Source organism: Calcarisporiella thermophila (assembly GCF_041956535.1).
Source record: "Calcarisporiella thermophila strain CBS 279.70 unplaced genomic scaffold VTP21scaffold_18, whole genome shotgun sequence".
In the NCBI taxonomy this organism is placed as follows: domain Eukaryota; kingdom Fungi; phylum Calcarisporiellomycota; class Calcarisporiellomycetes; order Calcarisporiellales; family Calcarisporiellaceae; genus Calcarisporiella; species Calcarisporiella thermophila.
Window position 1 is genome coordinate 65621 of NW_027192208.1, and position 15787 is coordinate 81407.

At 43.5% G+C, this 15787-nt stretch overlaps 7 protein-coding genes across 7 annotated transcripts; 5 read left to right on the top strand and 2 right to left on the bottom strand.

Moving 5' to 3' along the window:
• Window positions 1-249: 249 nt before the first annotated feature.
• VTP21DRAFT_3538 (uncharacterized protein) lies at window positions 250-1450 on the top strand (the record flags this gene model as incomplete). The annotated part of the gene is made up of 5 exons (XM_069393851.1): window positions 250-762; window positions 820-915; window positions 988-1143; window positions 1204-1252; window positions 1332-1450. 5 exons carry the CDS (start codon window positions 250-252, stop codon window positions 1448-1450), a joined length of 933 nt encoding a protein of 310 aa, XP_069248976.1.
• A 201-nt stretch (window positions 1451-1651) lies between these two features.
• On the bottom strand, window positions 1652-2923 carry VTP21DRAFT_3539 (uncharacterized protein; the record flags this gene model as incomplete). The annotated part of the gene is made up of 2 exons (XM_069393852.1): window positions 1652-2490; window positions 2569-2923. 2 exons carry the CDS (start codon window positions 2921-2923, stop codon window positions 1652-1654), a joined length of 1194 nt encoding a protein of 397 aa, XP_069248977.1.
• Window positions 2924-3117: 194 nt separating this feature from the next.
• VTP21DRAFT_3540 (uncharacterized protein) lies at window positions 3118-3826 on the top strand (the record flags this gene model as incomplete). Its single annotated transcript, XM_069393854.1, has 4 exons — window positions 3118-3198; window positions 3304-3345; window positions 3408-3479; window positions 3542-3826. The coding sequence occupies 4 exons, from the start codon at window positions 3118-3120 to the stop codon at window positions 3824-3826; spliced, it is 480 nt and encodes a 159-aa protein (XP_069248978.1).
• A 717-nt stretch (window positions 3827-4543) lies between these two features.
• Window positions 4544-11098, top strand: VTP21DRAFT_3541 (uncharacterized protein; the record flags this gene model as incomplete). Its single annotated transcript, XM_069393855.1, has 5 exons — window positions 4544-5084; window positions 5153-7345; window positions 7413-9754; window positions 9825-10155; window positions 10233-11098. The coding sequence occupies 5 exons, from the start codon at window positions 4544-4546 to the stop codon at window positions 11096-11098; spliced, it is 6273 nt and encodes a 2090-aa protein (XP_069248979.1).
• Window positions 11099-11830: 732 nt separating this feature from the next.
• VTP21DRAFT_3542 (60S ribosomal protein uL13) lies at window positions 11831-12594 on the bottom strand (the record flags this gene model as incomplete). The annotated part of the gene is made up of 3 exons (XM_069393856.1): window positions 11831-12282; window positions 12374-12512; window positions 12577-12594. The coding sequence occupies 3 exons, from the start codon at window positions 12592-12594 to the stop codon at window positions 11831-11833; spliced, it is 609 nt and encodes a 202-aa protein (XP_069248980.1).
• A 234-nt stretch (window positions 12595-12828) lies between these two features.
• Window positions 12829-13403, top strand: VTP21DRAFT_3543 (uncharacterized protein; the record flags this gene model as incomplete). The annotated part of the gene is made up of 4 exons (XM_069393857.1): window positions 12829-12852; window positions 12925-13043; window positions 13124-13318; window positions 13379-13403. 4 exons carry the CDS (start codon window positions 12829-12831, stop codon window positions 13401-13403), a joined length of 363 nt encoding a protein of 120 aa, XP_069248981.1.
• A 375-nt stretch (window positions 13404-13778) lies between these two features.
• On the top strand, window positions 13779-15377 carry VTP21DRAFT_3544 (uncharacterized protein; the record flags this gene model as incomplete). The annotated part of the gene is made up of 5 exons (XM_069393858.1): window positions 13779-14116; window positions 14199-14340; window positions 14403-14629; window positions 14699-15075; window positions 15157-15377. The coding sequence occupies 5 exons, from the start codon at window positions 13779-13781 to the stop codon at window positions 15375-15377; spliced, it is 1305 nt and encodes a 434-aa protein (XP_069248982.1).
• Between the last annotated feature and the right edge of the window lie 410 nt (window positions 15378-15787).

Sequence of the window (15787 nt, forward strand, 5' to 3'; positions counted from 1 at the left end):
GACACAGGAGAATATTTCAATTTTATACACATTGTTTTTTTTTGTTGATTTGCTTTTATTGTCGAATGATACTTGTAATCTGACATTATTTTATTATCTCCCTTGTTGCTTGACAAACTGTAAATAAATAATAATACTTCTGTTCATCTAAAATTAGAAAAACCGCCAATTCCCCAAATCGCCCTCTCCGATTATTTGACGCGAACGTAACTTTCAGTACTCGAGACAAAAATTGAGGATAAAATAATAATGGAAGAGAATAAACACTATTCTTTCTTAGAAGTAATCCGCAAATGCGACAATGTAATCCTTGATTCTCTCGTTCCCTGGCGCCTTTCATCAGGCGCTATACTTGGTTACCTACACCATTCCACTATTCCACATTTAAGTTCATACAATTCCTTGTTTCCAGAGGGACAACAGCCTTTTGTGATTAGAGAGAAATGTGTGGAATTTGCTGGATGGGTGAATGACTATAAGAAGCGGTGCGATGTGATGCATCGTCTGCTTGAATACTGGCGGAAGGAGCAAACGTTCGCGTGCCTTAAGGGATGGAGAAATGAATTATACCCTATTTACGGCGATGATTCCCATGAAAAAGGCTTGGCTATGTCTATAGAACGGTCTGGAGCATACATATTTGGAATCGCTGCTTATGGATCACACATGAATGGATATGTGCGTACAGCGGAAGGTATTAAAATGTGGATTGGGCGACGAAGCCCCTGCAAGCAAACTTGGCCAGGATATTTGGATAATACGGTAATAATTAATTCGGTATATGTTATTTTAAAAGAGTATGACCTGAATATAAAGTAGGTCGGAGGGGGTATTACTTGTGGAGATTCTCCCCGTATGACTATTATTCGAGAGAGTGAAGAAGAAGCTAGTATTCCTCGAGATGTCGCGGAGAAAGCAAGTATTTTGAAAAACTTGTTTGACAATATCTTTGTTTTTTGTTCCCTAATTATAGATATAACAATTCAGTCAATAGCTGTCGGAGCAGTGACTTATTTTACTCATGATTATGTCGGCCTTATTGCCGAAACCATTTACTGCTATGATCTCGAAATGCCATTAGATATTGAACCAAAGCCATGCGACGGAGAGGTAGAAAGCTTCTATCTTTGGGATATGGATGAGGTAAATAAACAAAGGGATGTCGTGCACGTTTACATTGTCTAACATACGATTTTAATTTAGGTAAAAAAACGCATTCGTGCAGGAGAGTTCCAGCCATGCTCTGCACTAGGTAGACATGTCTTTAACTTTAATTTTTGGACCACTATCCAAGTATATGTATTTACATCGTAGTTTCTCTCTTTCTTTAGTTGTCATTGACTTCATGATACGTCACGGAATTATTACAGCAGAGAATGACCCCGACTACATAGACATCACCGCAGCCCTTCACCGGAGACTTGATCACACAGGACCGAGGTATTTATAGATGACATCGAAGTTCGGATAATAGTCTGATTACTCGGTGCAAAAGTTCGCTACCTATTGTAACTAATACTATAGTTATTTTCGTTATTTTCTTGCTTTACTATCATTTATATATCATCAACAAATTATGCTACTACATAATAAGACATATATTAGAATGAAATCAAATATAAATAAATCAACTCGAATAAACGATAGCTGGTTATTTTTTACGACGTTTTGACTTGCGTGTTCCATCGATAACAGTCTCAGTTATATTTTTACTCTTGGATTCCAATTTTGCATTTTTCTGAGCAATAAGCTTTGCCTGGACAGCTTGAAACTCCTCTTCTGTCGGTTCCTCAAACTCTTCCTTATCCTCTTCTTCCTCGTTGTTACTATACTGTTCCTCATCATTAGTATTTCCATTTTCTTTCTTATTTTTCTGCTTATATTTTCCTTGTTTCCCGTATTTTTTCTCCAAGCCATTGACCAGTGCACTCATACGCTTTGCCCCTCGATCCTTGATCTCCTTAGCCAGCTTATCATTATCCTTCGATGTTGCAGTTTTCTTTTTCATGAGTTTTGCTTGTATTGCTTGAAATTCTTCTTCGCTAGGTTCCACGAACTCCTCGCCTCCTTCCAAACTCTCTTTCTTTTTATCTTTTTTGGACTTTCTTCCTTGGCTCTCTTTTTTTGCCCCGTATTTTGCTTCCAAACCATCAATGAGTGCACTCATGCGTTCCTTCTGCCTTTGCATTATCAGCTGTCCAAGAGACTCTTCTCCCTTCAATTTCTTGTCCAACCCCATCTCCTTCGCTAATTTCTCTGCTTCGCGTGCCTCTTTCTCTGCCATATCTCTTCTCCGTTTCTGGGCCTTTGTATCGACGCGGAACGACTTGTACCTCTTTACTTGCTTTGCATTGATTGCGTTTTCGATAATGGTTCGGAATCGCTCCTCATCCTCAACTGTGGAGCAAGGAATTTCCGCAAGGATAGAATCCATATCTCCTTTGTGCACTTCATAAGCTGCGAGAACCTCATTACTTTCTTCCTCAGACCCTGCAATAGAATTTGATAAGCATTTGAGATTTAGCATCACAAGAAAATTAATTGAGCTTAAAGTTCGAAGGAATTCACCTCGATATTTTCTCGCAAATTCTTCGATTGACTTTGCACTTACAACTCCGGCCCACATTTCCTTAAAATATGCATCCCAATCTGCATCTCCGCATACAGAATCAAGCCCATCAATTTCACCTGTTTTATCATATCTATCTCTTTTTTTTGAATCACTCAAGATAGCATAGGCAAAACTAAGTTGTTGAAATTTCTGAGTTGCTGCATTGCGCGCTTCTGGGTCTTGATGTTTATCAGGGTGATGTTGTAAAGCAAGGCGACGATACGCTTTTTTGATTTCATTGGGGGAAGCTGTTTTTGGTAAGGAGAAAAGAGAATAAAGATCAGAAGGAATATCCAATGTCTCCGTTGACATTTCAAAATTATGATTATTTATTGTGATTCTATTAAATTACAAAAAAATAAACGCGATACACGAAAAAAATGAAAATTGAGGGTCAAATTAGATAAAAGTCACAACAAAGCCACATTTCGTAAACAAAATATACTTTAAAATTCTTCAATGCTTCTTACTCATTAAACATTGAGATCGATTAAGAGTTATAGAAAATGAGGTTAGACAGGTGTTATTTTTGCAGTAGTGTGTGCTATCCTGGGCACGGTGTTATGTTTGTTAGAAATGACAGTAAGGTAATATACCTAGATTGAATTCGACATTAGATCATATCAGTGAAAATTTTTGAATTTCACTTTTCTTCTCGGTATTCTTCTAATACTTGAATTTCTTACGATTAGTCATTCAGATTTTGTCGATCGAAATGCCATAAGAACTTTAAGGTATATCTTTTTCAAGTTTTCTTGATAGCCAAATCTTGTTAACATTCTATTTTGGGTATTAGATGAAGAGGAACCCACGCAAGGTCCGTTGGACAAAAGCATTCAGAAAGGCGGCAGGCAAAGAAATGACTATCGTGAGTGGCCTAAGAATTGTTGGTGTAATCATATATAAGCCCAGCCTAATATATTTGTATAGGATTCCACATTTGAATTTGAGAAACGCCGCAATGTTCCTGTGCGCTACGATCGTGATCTGATGGCCACAACCGTCAAGGCGATGAAACGAGTACATGAAATCCGCCAGCGCCGTGAACGTGCATTCTACAAGAACCGGATGGCAGGCAACAAAGAGAGAGAGAAGAGTGAGAACGCACGAGAAGTTCAACGTGGCATCGATCTTATCCAGGCGCCGTCAGCTAAGAATAAGGCACAGGTGGCGAAGGTTGCAACGGAGACAAAACAAATGGAACTCGATTCGTAAAATAATCAAAATTTTGTTTTCGTCGTCTTCGATTGTGTTTTTGCATTACGTTTTCCCTCAGTCTTCTCTCATAACTCTCTCCTCTGTCCTTCGAACTCTTATTATCCCACAATATATAATATATGAATAGATAATACTTGGATACCATATGAAATGCTTAAACTGACATCATTTTACAATATATGCCAATATCAGTATTATGAATAGTGGGGGTGGATCTCTGTGTCGATACCAGGTTTACTATGACAGGATTAATAATGCAAAGTTAATATAATAAGTAATAATTATTGTAGGTTTCATAGTGCCTTGTGGCATTTTTTTTTTTCGCCTCAATGTTTCTTTTGACAGGTTGTGGGAAGTTGTTTGTTTTTTGTATTTTATTGTTGCAATAAAAAAACATTCTGGTCAGATAATGGAAATATTGAAGATGGGATAGCCAGAGGTTTCAATTCGATATGAAATCAAACATACACTCTATTTCAGAGTGTTTAGAGACAAGACGAAGAATCCTCTTTATTTCATTTCTCAATTTTTCTTTCACCCCCCCCCCCCCTTTTCTTTCTTTACTTTTCGCCTAGATACCTTCTCCTTTGCTTCATCCCTTCCATTTTGATCGGCTTATTTCTAGCTTATAAACCATAGAAAAATAAGGAAAATTAAGAAAGGGGGAAGTTTCTCTTCTCTTACTCTTCTCATCTCCTTATTCATTGAACACAGATGTCAGAGACTCGAAAAAAGTCCCAATCACTACAACCGCCAAATGCCCCAGAGCCTGCTATTACCTGCGATCACTCTCATCGTCGCAGTATAAATGACCGATCACATTACCCATCAATACTTCCCCAGGATAACCCCCCTCCGCCTACTCGTTCATCCTCTTTACAATCTTCTGTTGATGTTACCGGAAAACTTTCTGCCCTACCTCCCCCTCCTCCCCCTCCTCTTCCTCCTCCCAAAAGAGATATTCACAAGAAGAAACGGGCGAATGATAAGATGCATTCTATGATGAGTCCTTCAAATAATCGTAAGCAAAACAATGCAATTCAATCAGCACGAGAAACGCAATCGGCGCCCTCTTCTGCGAAATCCGTTAGACGCTTATCGGTTTTTGGAAAGCAAAACTCTAATGGGAAGGACGGAGATCAAGCGAACTTGCCGCTACCACCTCCTTTGGACTCAATCAAGCCAAGAGGAACTATGATGGAGAAAACAAAACACAAAATCAGCACAGGTAGTAGAAAAGAAATACAGGCTAAAGGTATGTACGGCCCGCCTTCTTTTAATTACTTAATTACTCAAATTACTCAAATATAATTATTGTAAAAGAATCAACGGTATCTTCTACGCTACTTCCGCCTTCGCCGGTGACAACGCCTCCCTCTGATTCCGCTGCTGATTTCCTTGTCCACTCAATTTTGGAATCTAAAGAGGAGAGTAGTAAACAAGTGATCTGTGGAAAAACCGCATTACCTGATGGCAGCACTCATATGCTATCAAACAGCCCTACTGTTGATGATGGTACCTCAAAACAACAATCGGGAACAAATGGAGGTTCAGGTCGACTCCCGCGTCGTTTATCGTGGACCCAGCCATCAAGACAATACGAATCAGAAACGAGCAATCTAAAAGAGCAACAGTGCACTACAGCGAAATCAGTTGTTAATGTCGAAGAAAATCCTTCCGAAAAGGATCAGGAGCCCGGGGGAGAATGCCAAGATTATAATAACAACTTGACATTACATGCCTATCGATCACTTCTGACATCCCAACTCAGAGATATGCAGAATAAAGGGCTCGTACTGTCGCGGCGCAACTCATCAGTTGGTACTGATGAGAGTGGAGCAGCAAGTGGAGGAGAGCTCGATTCTGCGAGGTCCTCAATAGACCGACCACCTGTAGATAACTTTTACGAACTGATTAAGATGTCTGGAACGGGGAAAAAACCAGATATGCAAGGAAAAGAAGAAGCAATCTCTCCCCTCTCAATACCTCTCTCCCCTCCAGCTTCTTTGTCCAAAGATACTGACCTATCATCAATTCTTCCCCGTCGTCGTATGGCGCCCATGTTCGTGAACACAGCAGATCTTGGGTCAGAACGGTTGGATTCATCTCTCTCCTCTGCTTCATCAACCAATTCATCCAATTCGGCGTGGAACCCTCTTTTGCGTCGATCTCTCTCTCACCGAGAAAAGAAGCATATGCTTGAACGTGGGCAGTCACCTCTTTCTTCTCACGTTTCCGGCCCATACACTGCAGAATCGAGCGCAGCTCCATCCGAAGCTAGCGCGGGAGAGAATGAAAATATGAGCAATGACAAAAATGAAGAATTCGATGATAGGATATATAGGCGTCAGTCAATGCCGATCCAAGCAAAAGGTACTGCAAATTTATCTCAACCACAGCACCGCTCCGCATCGCTTAGTCAATCATTAGGTGTGCCCTATCGCTCTAGTACTGCCGCTAACGCAATTGCTAGTGCTTCGGCTACGCCTTCGACGCTGTTGAAGCGGAGTTTGTCTCCAATGCATCGTAGGCTGTCACAGTTTTCTGTGCCCGGAAGCGACAGCCAACGCTCATCCATAGATGAGGATCCGAGTCCACCAATATCCCCGTGGATGAGCAGCGTCGATTCGCCATATCTCTCTCCTTACTCGGCGAGCAGCCCTGTGCTGACTTCGGCGATAAGACGTCGCGAATCCTACACTACAGACAATTCAATCCATTCCCGAAGAACATCTCTCTCTTCAACCTCATCACCCAATTTAAGATCTCAAAATGAGAGTCAGCTACACCATTTCCCACTTCCCACTGCTCCTATTCATGCTTCTACCCCTCGGTATGGGTTCGATCGAGATTTCGAAACTGCAGCTGCATCTTCAAGCCTCCAAACAGAATATTCAGATACAAGCCAGAGCGAATTTGAGCAGCGCGGCTTTTTCCCAGATTTAGCTTTAAATGCTGAAGAAAATCGTGTAAGCCACGTAAAATATGCTGGAGATGGCCTAGAACTTTTGGATCTACGACAGCTGCTGATTAAAGAGATGTACGAAATGAAGTCTCAAACGGATCAAGTAATTCAGCGGGTATTTAGTTCTCTTGAAGACCAACGAAAAACCGGTGGCTCCGGAGGGAAAAAGCCATGGTTCGAACCTAAAGGGCGGCCTGAGTCTGCGATGGACGAGCTTACTGACCCCTCATTGATGAGTATGAACCAGAGTGCGTCAAGAGAGTTACAGCTTGCTACAGATGATGATGACTCTTGGAAAAGAAATAAACGAAAGACATTTGCTGAGCTAGAGCAGGAAACTTGGAATACAGATGATGAATGCGGCGGCGGAGAAGCTAGCGGAGGCACTACCATTCGTAGCGGGAGACCACTGCCAATACCGATTCGCACTACAGCACTTCCCTCTGTTATTCAGGGTCCACATACAAGTCGTCCACGGGAGTATGGAGGGATGCATGACTTTTACGAGCCAAGAATGATACATTCTAGGAGTTGGCCCCCCTCAAAAATGAGTAAGTGTGGAATGAATTATGAGCAATTTCGCTGACCAATTCTGACACTATTCAATTCTTCTCTTAGCCTCCTCGCATGTAATTTTACTTGGACTACTCGAAGATATCGGATATCGTATCCTCTCCACTCCTGCATCCAAGTATATCGATCGGCCACGCCTTGCAATGGAAATCACCCGCGAGTTAAACGATCTCTCCTTGACACAAAAGCAAATGCCTGTCAGCAATGCAGAGGCAGAGGATCTACTCATCAAACTGCTATTTGCATTTGCTCCGGTTTCGAGAGTTGCCGATGCGCTATATCATTTACAACAAGACGAAAGCTCTGTCCCTACAGACTCCTTAGAAACGCGCACAAGTGATATATTCAATTTTTCGGGAGAAGGCTGGGCTTCCCCACTCCCTAGCCCTGCTATGCCCATGACTCCTTTAACTCCAACTCTCCCGCACCATCATCGGCCCTCTTCATTTGCGCTACCTCCTCCGAGTACCCCTCCATCCCATCCCGAATTGCCCCAGCGAAATAGGGCTTCTGCTCTAGAACAACAGCACAAGGATATTATCGATAGAAATCTAGAGCTGGAAAAGGATTTGCCCCCCGCCCCTATGCTTCCACCCTTTTCACCAACGGCCGGTAGCAGACCGGCCAGAAAAGGGGAAGAAAAAAGGGCTTCAATTGAAGTTGAGCGCAGACTGACTTCGTCCTCCAGGCTTTTTACCGAAAGCCCTCGTTCCAGCCTAGATTTGTCGAGGAGTGGAAGTGAGCGTCTTCGGCCCATGCATGAGAGTACAAAGACCGTGACCAGAGAACCTACCAAGCGTGACAGTTACGTTGAGATTGAGTGCGCATTGACAGAGGCATTGCAAGAAGCCATTGATTATGAGATGGAAACTAAAGAGAAACCCGACCTCACAAAGATCTCGACAAAACCAAAGGCCACGGAGTCACTTGGCGATGAACTGAAGCATCAGAAGCCTATCAAGAGGAAGCCTAGTCTGCAAGTCGCAAATCTATTCTCATCCATCAAATCAGCCTTCCAGACCTCTCCTTTGTCACCCTCTATGGTTTCAAGCTCACCTCCGACCCTGTTTGCCAATCGGCCACATCTGTCTAAATCTCTTCCGGCAAGAAGCAATTCCCTGGAATCAACTCCTCGCGCGGCAAGCTCGGCATCGAACCTTTCCAGTGCTGCCCCATCCGCTGCTGGTGAAGAACAGGTGCTGTGTCGAATTTGCGAAGAGATGGTTCCCGCCGAGACTCTCTCCCAGCACTCGGAGAGCTGCGCAAAGCTACACGAAATCTCACTCAAGCAGCAAGATTGTGATGTGCGCCTCCGTAAACTAGGGAGTGCTTGTGCAGCTCACCGCGTTTCGATTCAGAGTCGTGAGAGACCCTATCACGACTATCACAATCTGCGGTTCGTAGATTCGCTTGAAAGAATTGCCCATCGTGGCGCAAAAGCGGGCGAGTGCTACAACCACGAGGAGATACAGCTCTGTAATCAACTTGTTACAGAAACCAAAGCTATTACCGAGGCGGCTGAGCAGATTTCATTTGGAGCCCGTGATGAAGAATTATGTGCTCTGGGACGGCGTATTGCCCACGTTCTCAAGGAAAAGAGCGAAGCCATAAAGGCCTATCTCGAGTTTGTAGAGCGCGAGAGACAGACAGTAGAGGGATCTGGAGGGGGAAAGAGGCGCCCATCGTTAGCAGCGACGCAGACTGGTGGTGGCAATATGGGGAGCGCCGGAGGATTTAGAATCCACAAACGTAGCCCCAGCACCGCCTCGTCGCACTCTTCGCGATCAAATTCTCAGGAGGTCGATTCTCGCCGAGAGCCCAAAAGACGTGGAGGCTCGAAGTTGACCTCTCTTTTTGCGGCCATTTTACGTGGAAACTATCGTGCGAACACGCCGACATCCTATGATCAGACGCACCATCCACATTACCGCCCCACTAAGCCGCGCATTCCAAGCATCCAGGATTTTGAAATCATCAAGCCCATATCACGAGGTGCATTCGGCAAGGTTTATCTAGCGCGAAAGAGGACGACCCAGGACCTTTTTGCTATCAAAATCCTAAAGAAAGACGATATGGTGCGAAAAAACATGGTCAGCCATGTGTTGGCAGAACGACGGGTGCTCGCGGTCAGCCGCACACCTTTTGTGGTGAAACTATACTATGCATTCCAGAGCCACGACTACTTGTATCTGGTGATGGAATATTTGGTGGGAGGGGACCTCTCTGCCCTCTTACAAGTATTCGGATCTTTTTCTGAAGATATGGCACGAGTCTATACCGGAGAAGTCGCGCTTGCGCTTGAATATCTGCATGCAAACGGGATTACTCACAGGGACTTGAAGCCAGACAATATGCTGATAGACGCCGAAGGCCATATCAAACTAACGGTAACTGATTTCATTCATAGATCGTTTTATATTTATGAATTGCATTTTAATCCTTACCTCTCTATTTTAGGATTTTGGACTATCACGCATCAACGTTCCAGAAAAAGAGATCTACACAAGATCGAAGCTTTCTTCCGAAAAACACCCTGAGGATACCTCACATACAGGCCTCCATCACCGTCGTACTTATTCTCGTACTACAGCCAAGCGTCGGCATCATAGTAGCAAATCGCTTTTAGGGACGCCCGATTATCTTGCCCCAGAGCTGTTGCTTGGCATTGGCCACGATACCTCAGTGGACTGGTGGGCCCTTGGGGTTTGTTTGTTTGAATTTTTAACTGGATACCCCCCTTTTATGAACGAGACACCCGAGCTTATCTTTCGAAATATCCTAAATCATGGTAACGTTTATTGCCTGACCATTTCACATTTTCCCTCCTTTGCACTGGTCTTCTAACCGTATTGTGTCTCCACTTAGATATTCAATGGCCTCAAGATGACGATGAGCTTAGCCCACAGGCAGTTGACTTGATACGCCAACTACTCACCATCGATCCATCCCGTCGACCGCGGGCAGCACAGCTTAAGGCCCACTGCTTTTTTAAGGGCATGAAATGGGATGAGATTCGCCAGCTTCCTGCGCCGTTTATTCCGGACCCCATTGATCCAACCGACACAAGCTATTTTGAAGTTCGGAATCAGCGCCCAGATATTAGGCGGCTGTCTTTGGAGCCAATGGCCCAATCGGCTCCAGAGTTCGAGACCAAGGATGAGCTTTCGGAGAATTTGAAGGACGAGCGGCTGGTGATGAGCGATGGGGCTGGAGGAAATGATAGCGGAAAAGCAGAGAAGAAAGAAGAGATGAAGGCGATTCCCGAGAGCCGCCATCTATCCGCTCGAATTAGCCGTCTATTCCAAGGAAATAGGTCTTCGGACAAAAACGTTGGGAGTGTCAAAGAAGATGCTGGGTCTGGTCGTAGCTCGATGGATCTACCGCAGGAGGAAACGACTTTCACCCAACCCCCTCTCCACAAAGCGCGGGATAGCAAGGAGGAACTCGATGCTTTTGCGTACACAAATGTCAGCCTCCTCTCTGATGTCAACCGTGAGGTCTCGACCATGTTTATGCGAAGTCCCGGTGATCAACAGCAGCAGCAGCAGCAGCATCAGCAACAGCGGGCAGACGAGGTAGGCCCTGTCGAGGAGGAATCAAGGAAAGGAATGGAGTGCACCCGGGATGAATTGTTGGGCATGGAATTGTACCAGAAAAATGGGCGACGTGTTTCACGGGCAGGATCTTTTGTGAATTGGTTGTCTGGAATTGGAGAAGAGAGTAGAAAGTAGAAGTATAAGAAGTAGAGAGTATTAAGTGTTGAGTAGATTTTCATGTGATGTTTCTTTGCCTTTTTTTTCCGCATTTTACTAGTTTTCTGTTATATTTGCTCTCTAATATTGTTATTGTTTTTATTCTTTCTGATATTTTTTTCGTTTGTTTTCCTTTGCACCTATTTCTTCTCCGCCTTCCCTGTAATATATCTCTTTACAACATTTTTAGAATTCAATCTCTTTTATATCTGTTTTTTTTTTTCCAAAATACAAATGATTATACAGCAATGACAAAAGGGTAGATATAATGCTATTTCCACAACTTTTTCGGGGAAAGACTTTGCTGGTCATCATTCTACATTAATTTGACAACAGTCTTTCTGGGTGACATGAACACGGCGCTCTCGAAGCACATACACCCCGGACTCAGTGCAGACTGCTTTTACTTCTGCTCAGTTCGATCCAGTCATCTTCTTTGCGATCTTTCGTAAGATGAAGAACCCTTGAGAACATCGATCCAAGATATTACAGGCAGGATACTCTAGTCCTAGTTGGTGTTCCTGACAATTGATCTCTTCAATATACTCAGGGTAAAATCTTAATCCTTACCATCAATGATGAGCGATATTTTCCAACATGTAAAGGCAATTCAGCAAAAATAGAGGGGGAATAGTTTTTATTTTTTTGAAGTTTCTCAAATAAGATAAAATGCACGCGCTCCGTCTAACATCCAACACCAGAATTGTCCATTTAATGACCGAGGGCAGTCAGCTGTTCCTGGATGGGCTTCAAGGCCTCGGCCTTGTCGGCCACAGCCTTCGCCTTCAGCTGAGCAATAGCCTTCTTGCGCTGGAAGTAAGCTTGGCTCTTCACCTTGCGCTTCTCTTCGAGCTTCTTCACGATATCCTGGTACTTCCATCCAACTTCCTGGGATACCTTACCCAAGCTAGTGTATTTACGGCCGGGGCGGAGGCGAAGGACACGGAGTGCTTGTGGGACAACCATGCGCTTCATGCGGTCATATGGCGGGGGAACACCCTCAAAGAGCTTGAGGCGATCGAGAGCAGCTTGGCCACGGGCGGTCTTGTGGGGGATCATGCCGCGGACAGCCTTGTAGAAGATCCGGCTGGGGGCGCGGAAATGGAAGGGACCGCGAGTGGGGTTCACGACACAGCGCTTGCGGAGATACTGCCAGTAGCGGACTAGTATAATCGGTAGAGTAGAGGTTAGCTCATCTTAAATCCAAGGGGACGGAATATTGCTAAAAAATAATAGGCACTGATGGATACGCACGTTTATTGCGGAAGAAGGAGCCAGAGATGTTCAAATCCTCGCAGCGCACGATCACAATGCGTTGCCCAGAGAGAATCTGCTTAGCAACAATGGAGGCGAGGCGGCCCACGAGATGGCCCTTGCCGTCAATGACAACCACCTGTAAATATGAAGGGGCGCATTAGCTGAGATGGCATTTCATGGAATATCTGGCAACTATGGACCTTTTCAAAAGTACTCATCGTTCCTTTGATGTTAAAATATAAATTAGAAGGATGGGAGACGACGACGTGCGGGAGTGAAAGAGGAGAACCTAAAAATTTATTGTTTGTTCTCTTTTGTTTATTTTGAAAAATTTGTCCCCCTGTGACGTCAGATACTTGCGTTAGCAAAATGGTCAAAGGGATAGAAATTGGATTTGAGCCAGATTTATCTGTTAATCATTTTGATCCAACGATTATAAAATAATCCTGGACATGTCGATACAACCAAAGCGTGCGGTAAGCATTCCTGAAATGATTTCTGCCTAGTTCATTGTGATTGATTCCTAATCATTCTGCTTGTACACTTAGTCCCGATTGCCGCCTGAGGTCAATCGTGCCCTTTTTGTGCGCAATCTTCCTTTTAAGATCACGGCCGAGGAAATGTATGATCTTTTTGGCAAATATGGGGCAATTCGACAGATTAGAGTGTAATTACATTCTCTTTTTATTTCCTTCTTTTTCATTTTTGATCTTGTTTAATACTAACTATTTTATTCCTGATACATAGCGGTAATGCAGAGAACACGCGAGGGACTGCCTATGTAGTGTATGAGGACATCTTTGATGCAAAGAATGCCTGTGAACATCTTCAGGGCTTTAATATCATGGGCAGATATCTTGTTGTACTCTATTACCAGCCAACAAAATCGACCAAGAAGGTCAATCTATTAAAGAAGGAAGAGCAGATACAAGAGCTGAAGGCGTATGTACAGATGAATCTTGGTGATAATTTTTTCAACTCTAATCCGCTTTTATTTTGTAGGAAATATGGCATTGGAGACGACTAAAATTTTAAGAATTATTATATTCAACTCTAAAAGATGCGAATTTTTATACTCGCTTTCTTCCCACATTTTCACTCTCTTTCCCGTCGCTTTTTCTTTTTTTCAAAGCTTTTAATACATTTCACCTATTTTCGCTATTTGTCAAATATTTTGCTTTGTTTTTATCCCTGATAATAAACTGATCCTGTACATTAATCATGGTTTTAAAGATTGTCTCGGCTTTTAAGGTACATTTGAAAGTCAGCAGAAATTTTTCATAAGCATCAGTTTTCAGTTCTCGAATCCCATTTTCTAATAACTCACGTTTAAAGTAAACCTACCTTGCCATCCTTATGACATCTGTTCATTCTCAACTATTCTTGTAATTTTTATGCTACTATGCTTGAGGTAGAGCCCATGCCGTCCTCCTCAATGGAAGATTCTGCCAATTCTCCCCCTGTTTCCTCTTCACCTCCCTCTACATCTGCTATCACAACTACTCCCCCCTCCGAACTTCTCTCTCCGCTCCCCCACCTCTTCGCCATAGAAACCACGCCCAGCGAGGCCTCCTCTTCTCTCCCGCCCTCGCCTTACTCTGAAACCAGCTTTCACCCCCCTCCGGGAGAGAATGTTATAGATAAAAATGAAGAGAACACCATCAGAGAAACCTATAACTTTTTTGCGGAACAAATGCCGCGAGATCTAGGGATTGAAGAGCTGTATTCGCTAGTAGATCGGTATTGCATCTTAACAATTTCACTTAATTTTATTCTATTCCTTCACTTATGTTGATTTAATGATTTTCTGCCTTCTGTGTAGCTATGGATTTGTGGAAAGTAGCAATGCCCCATTAAAACCTAAAATTGTGGAGAAGGAAACTGAGCGCGGTAAGAAATGGGAACGCATGACTATTAGGCGACAGAATCAAGAACATGCACATGAGTTTCACTTTACCCCAAAGGTATTGTACGCTTTCCCTCTCCACGCTCTGATTGCATCCTAATCAATATGCCATTCATATAGTTCATTTCCAGAGTGTACAAAGGCATTCCGGACTGTTGGCGCGCCGATGCATGGCATTTCATGTTAACGAATGGTGTATTGTCTAGCAGGAAGAAATCCGCACCAGTTACTCCCGAGTATTATCTTGAATTATTACAACTTTCATCCACGCATGAGCACCAAATCGACCTGGATATCCCTAGAACAATGCAAGATCATATGTTGTTTAGGACGCGCTATGGGCCTGGGTAAATCCTCTGACTTAGTTAGAATTTATCGGAACCTGTTGATTGACTTTTGTATGCGCACTATCTTAGCCAGCGAAATTTATTCAATATCCTGAGAGCTTTCTCAAACGTGGATCCCGAAGTAGGCTACTGCCAGGGAATGTCCTCTGTCGTCTCAACCCTTCTTCTTTATTTTATCGAGGAGGACGCATTTGCAATGCTTGTTCATCTCTTTCGACAGTTTAACCTCCGCTTCCTTTTCCTCCCTGGATTTCCGATGCTCCTGGAATCATTCTATCTGCTAGAACAGCTACTCAAGGTGCACGCCTCCCGCGTTGCGCGACGGATGCAGGAGCTTACCATATCCAGTAGCTCCTATGCCACACGCTGGCTCATCACGCTATTCACAGCAAATGTGGTGGATCATCAAACGCAAATGCGCGTGTGGGATATCTTCATGTTAAACGGTAAGGACTATTAGGCAATAATCGTGGTTTATTTAGACACCAGAGCTCTAAATGATCACATGCTTGGCTCCCTTTTTTAAGGCTTTGATGTTCTCCTCTTCGTTTCTGTTGGCCTGCTTAAAACACTGGAGCCTCGGCTCCTGCAAATGGATTTTGACGAAGTCATGTCCTTGCTGAATTCTCGGATAGACGTCGCTGACGATGATAGGCTGATCGGGTGGGTTAAGCGACGATATACAGGCGCAGATACACCGCGGCTGTTAGAGCGGTTACGAAATGAATATCAAAAGACGCAAAGCTGATACTAGGTTGTATTTTAGAGAGACATTTTACCTTGGACGATCTTGTTTTGTTCTATCTCTTGCCAATTTTTTTTAACAATAATAATCTCCCAATCTTCTGCATTTTTAACTCTCCTCGCTGTAGTTTTCCTTACGATGACCCACTTTTAAATACATGATTGGTAAAATAAAATGAAGCATGGCCAAGGGGCAGTATGCATTGATAGGTGCATATCCCAAACGGGCAGCAAGGTACCGCTTAGAGTGCCTCATTTTCACACTCTGTACCACAAACTCTTCCCAATGATAGAGATCGTCTCTTTCAACCACTAGACTGGCTTTGCAATCCTGAAGAAAGATACCCACCCTTTCGGACATATACTCTGCGTTCTAAAGTTGCTAATGGGGAAAAGGATTTAAACTTATTTAAT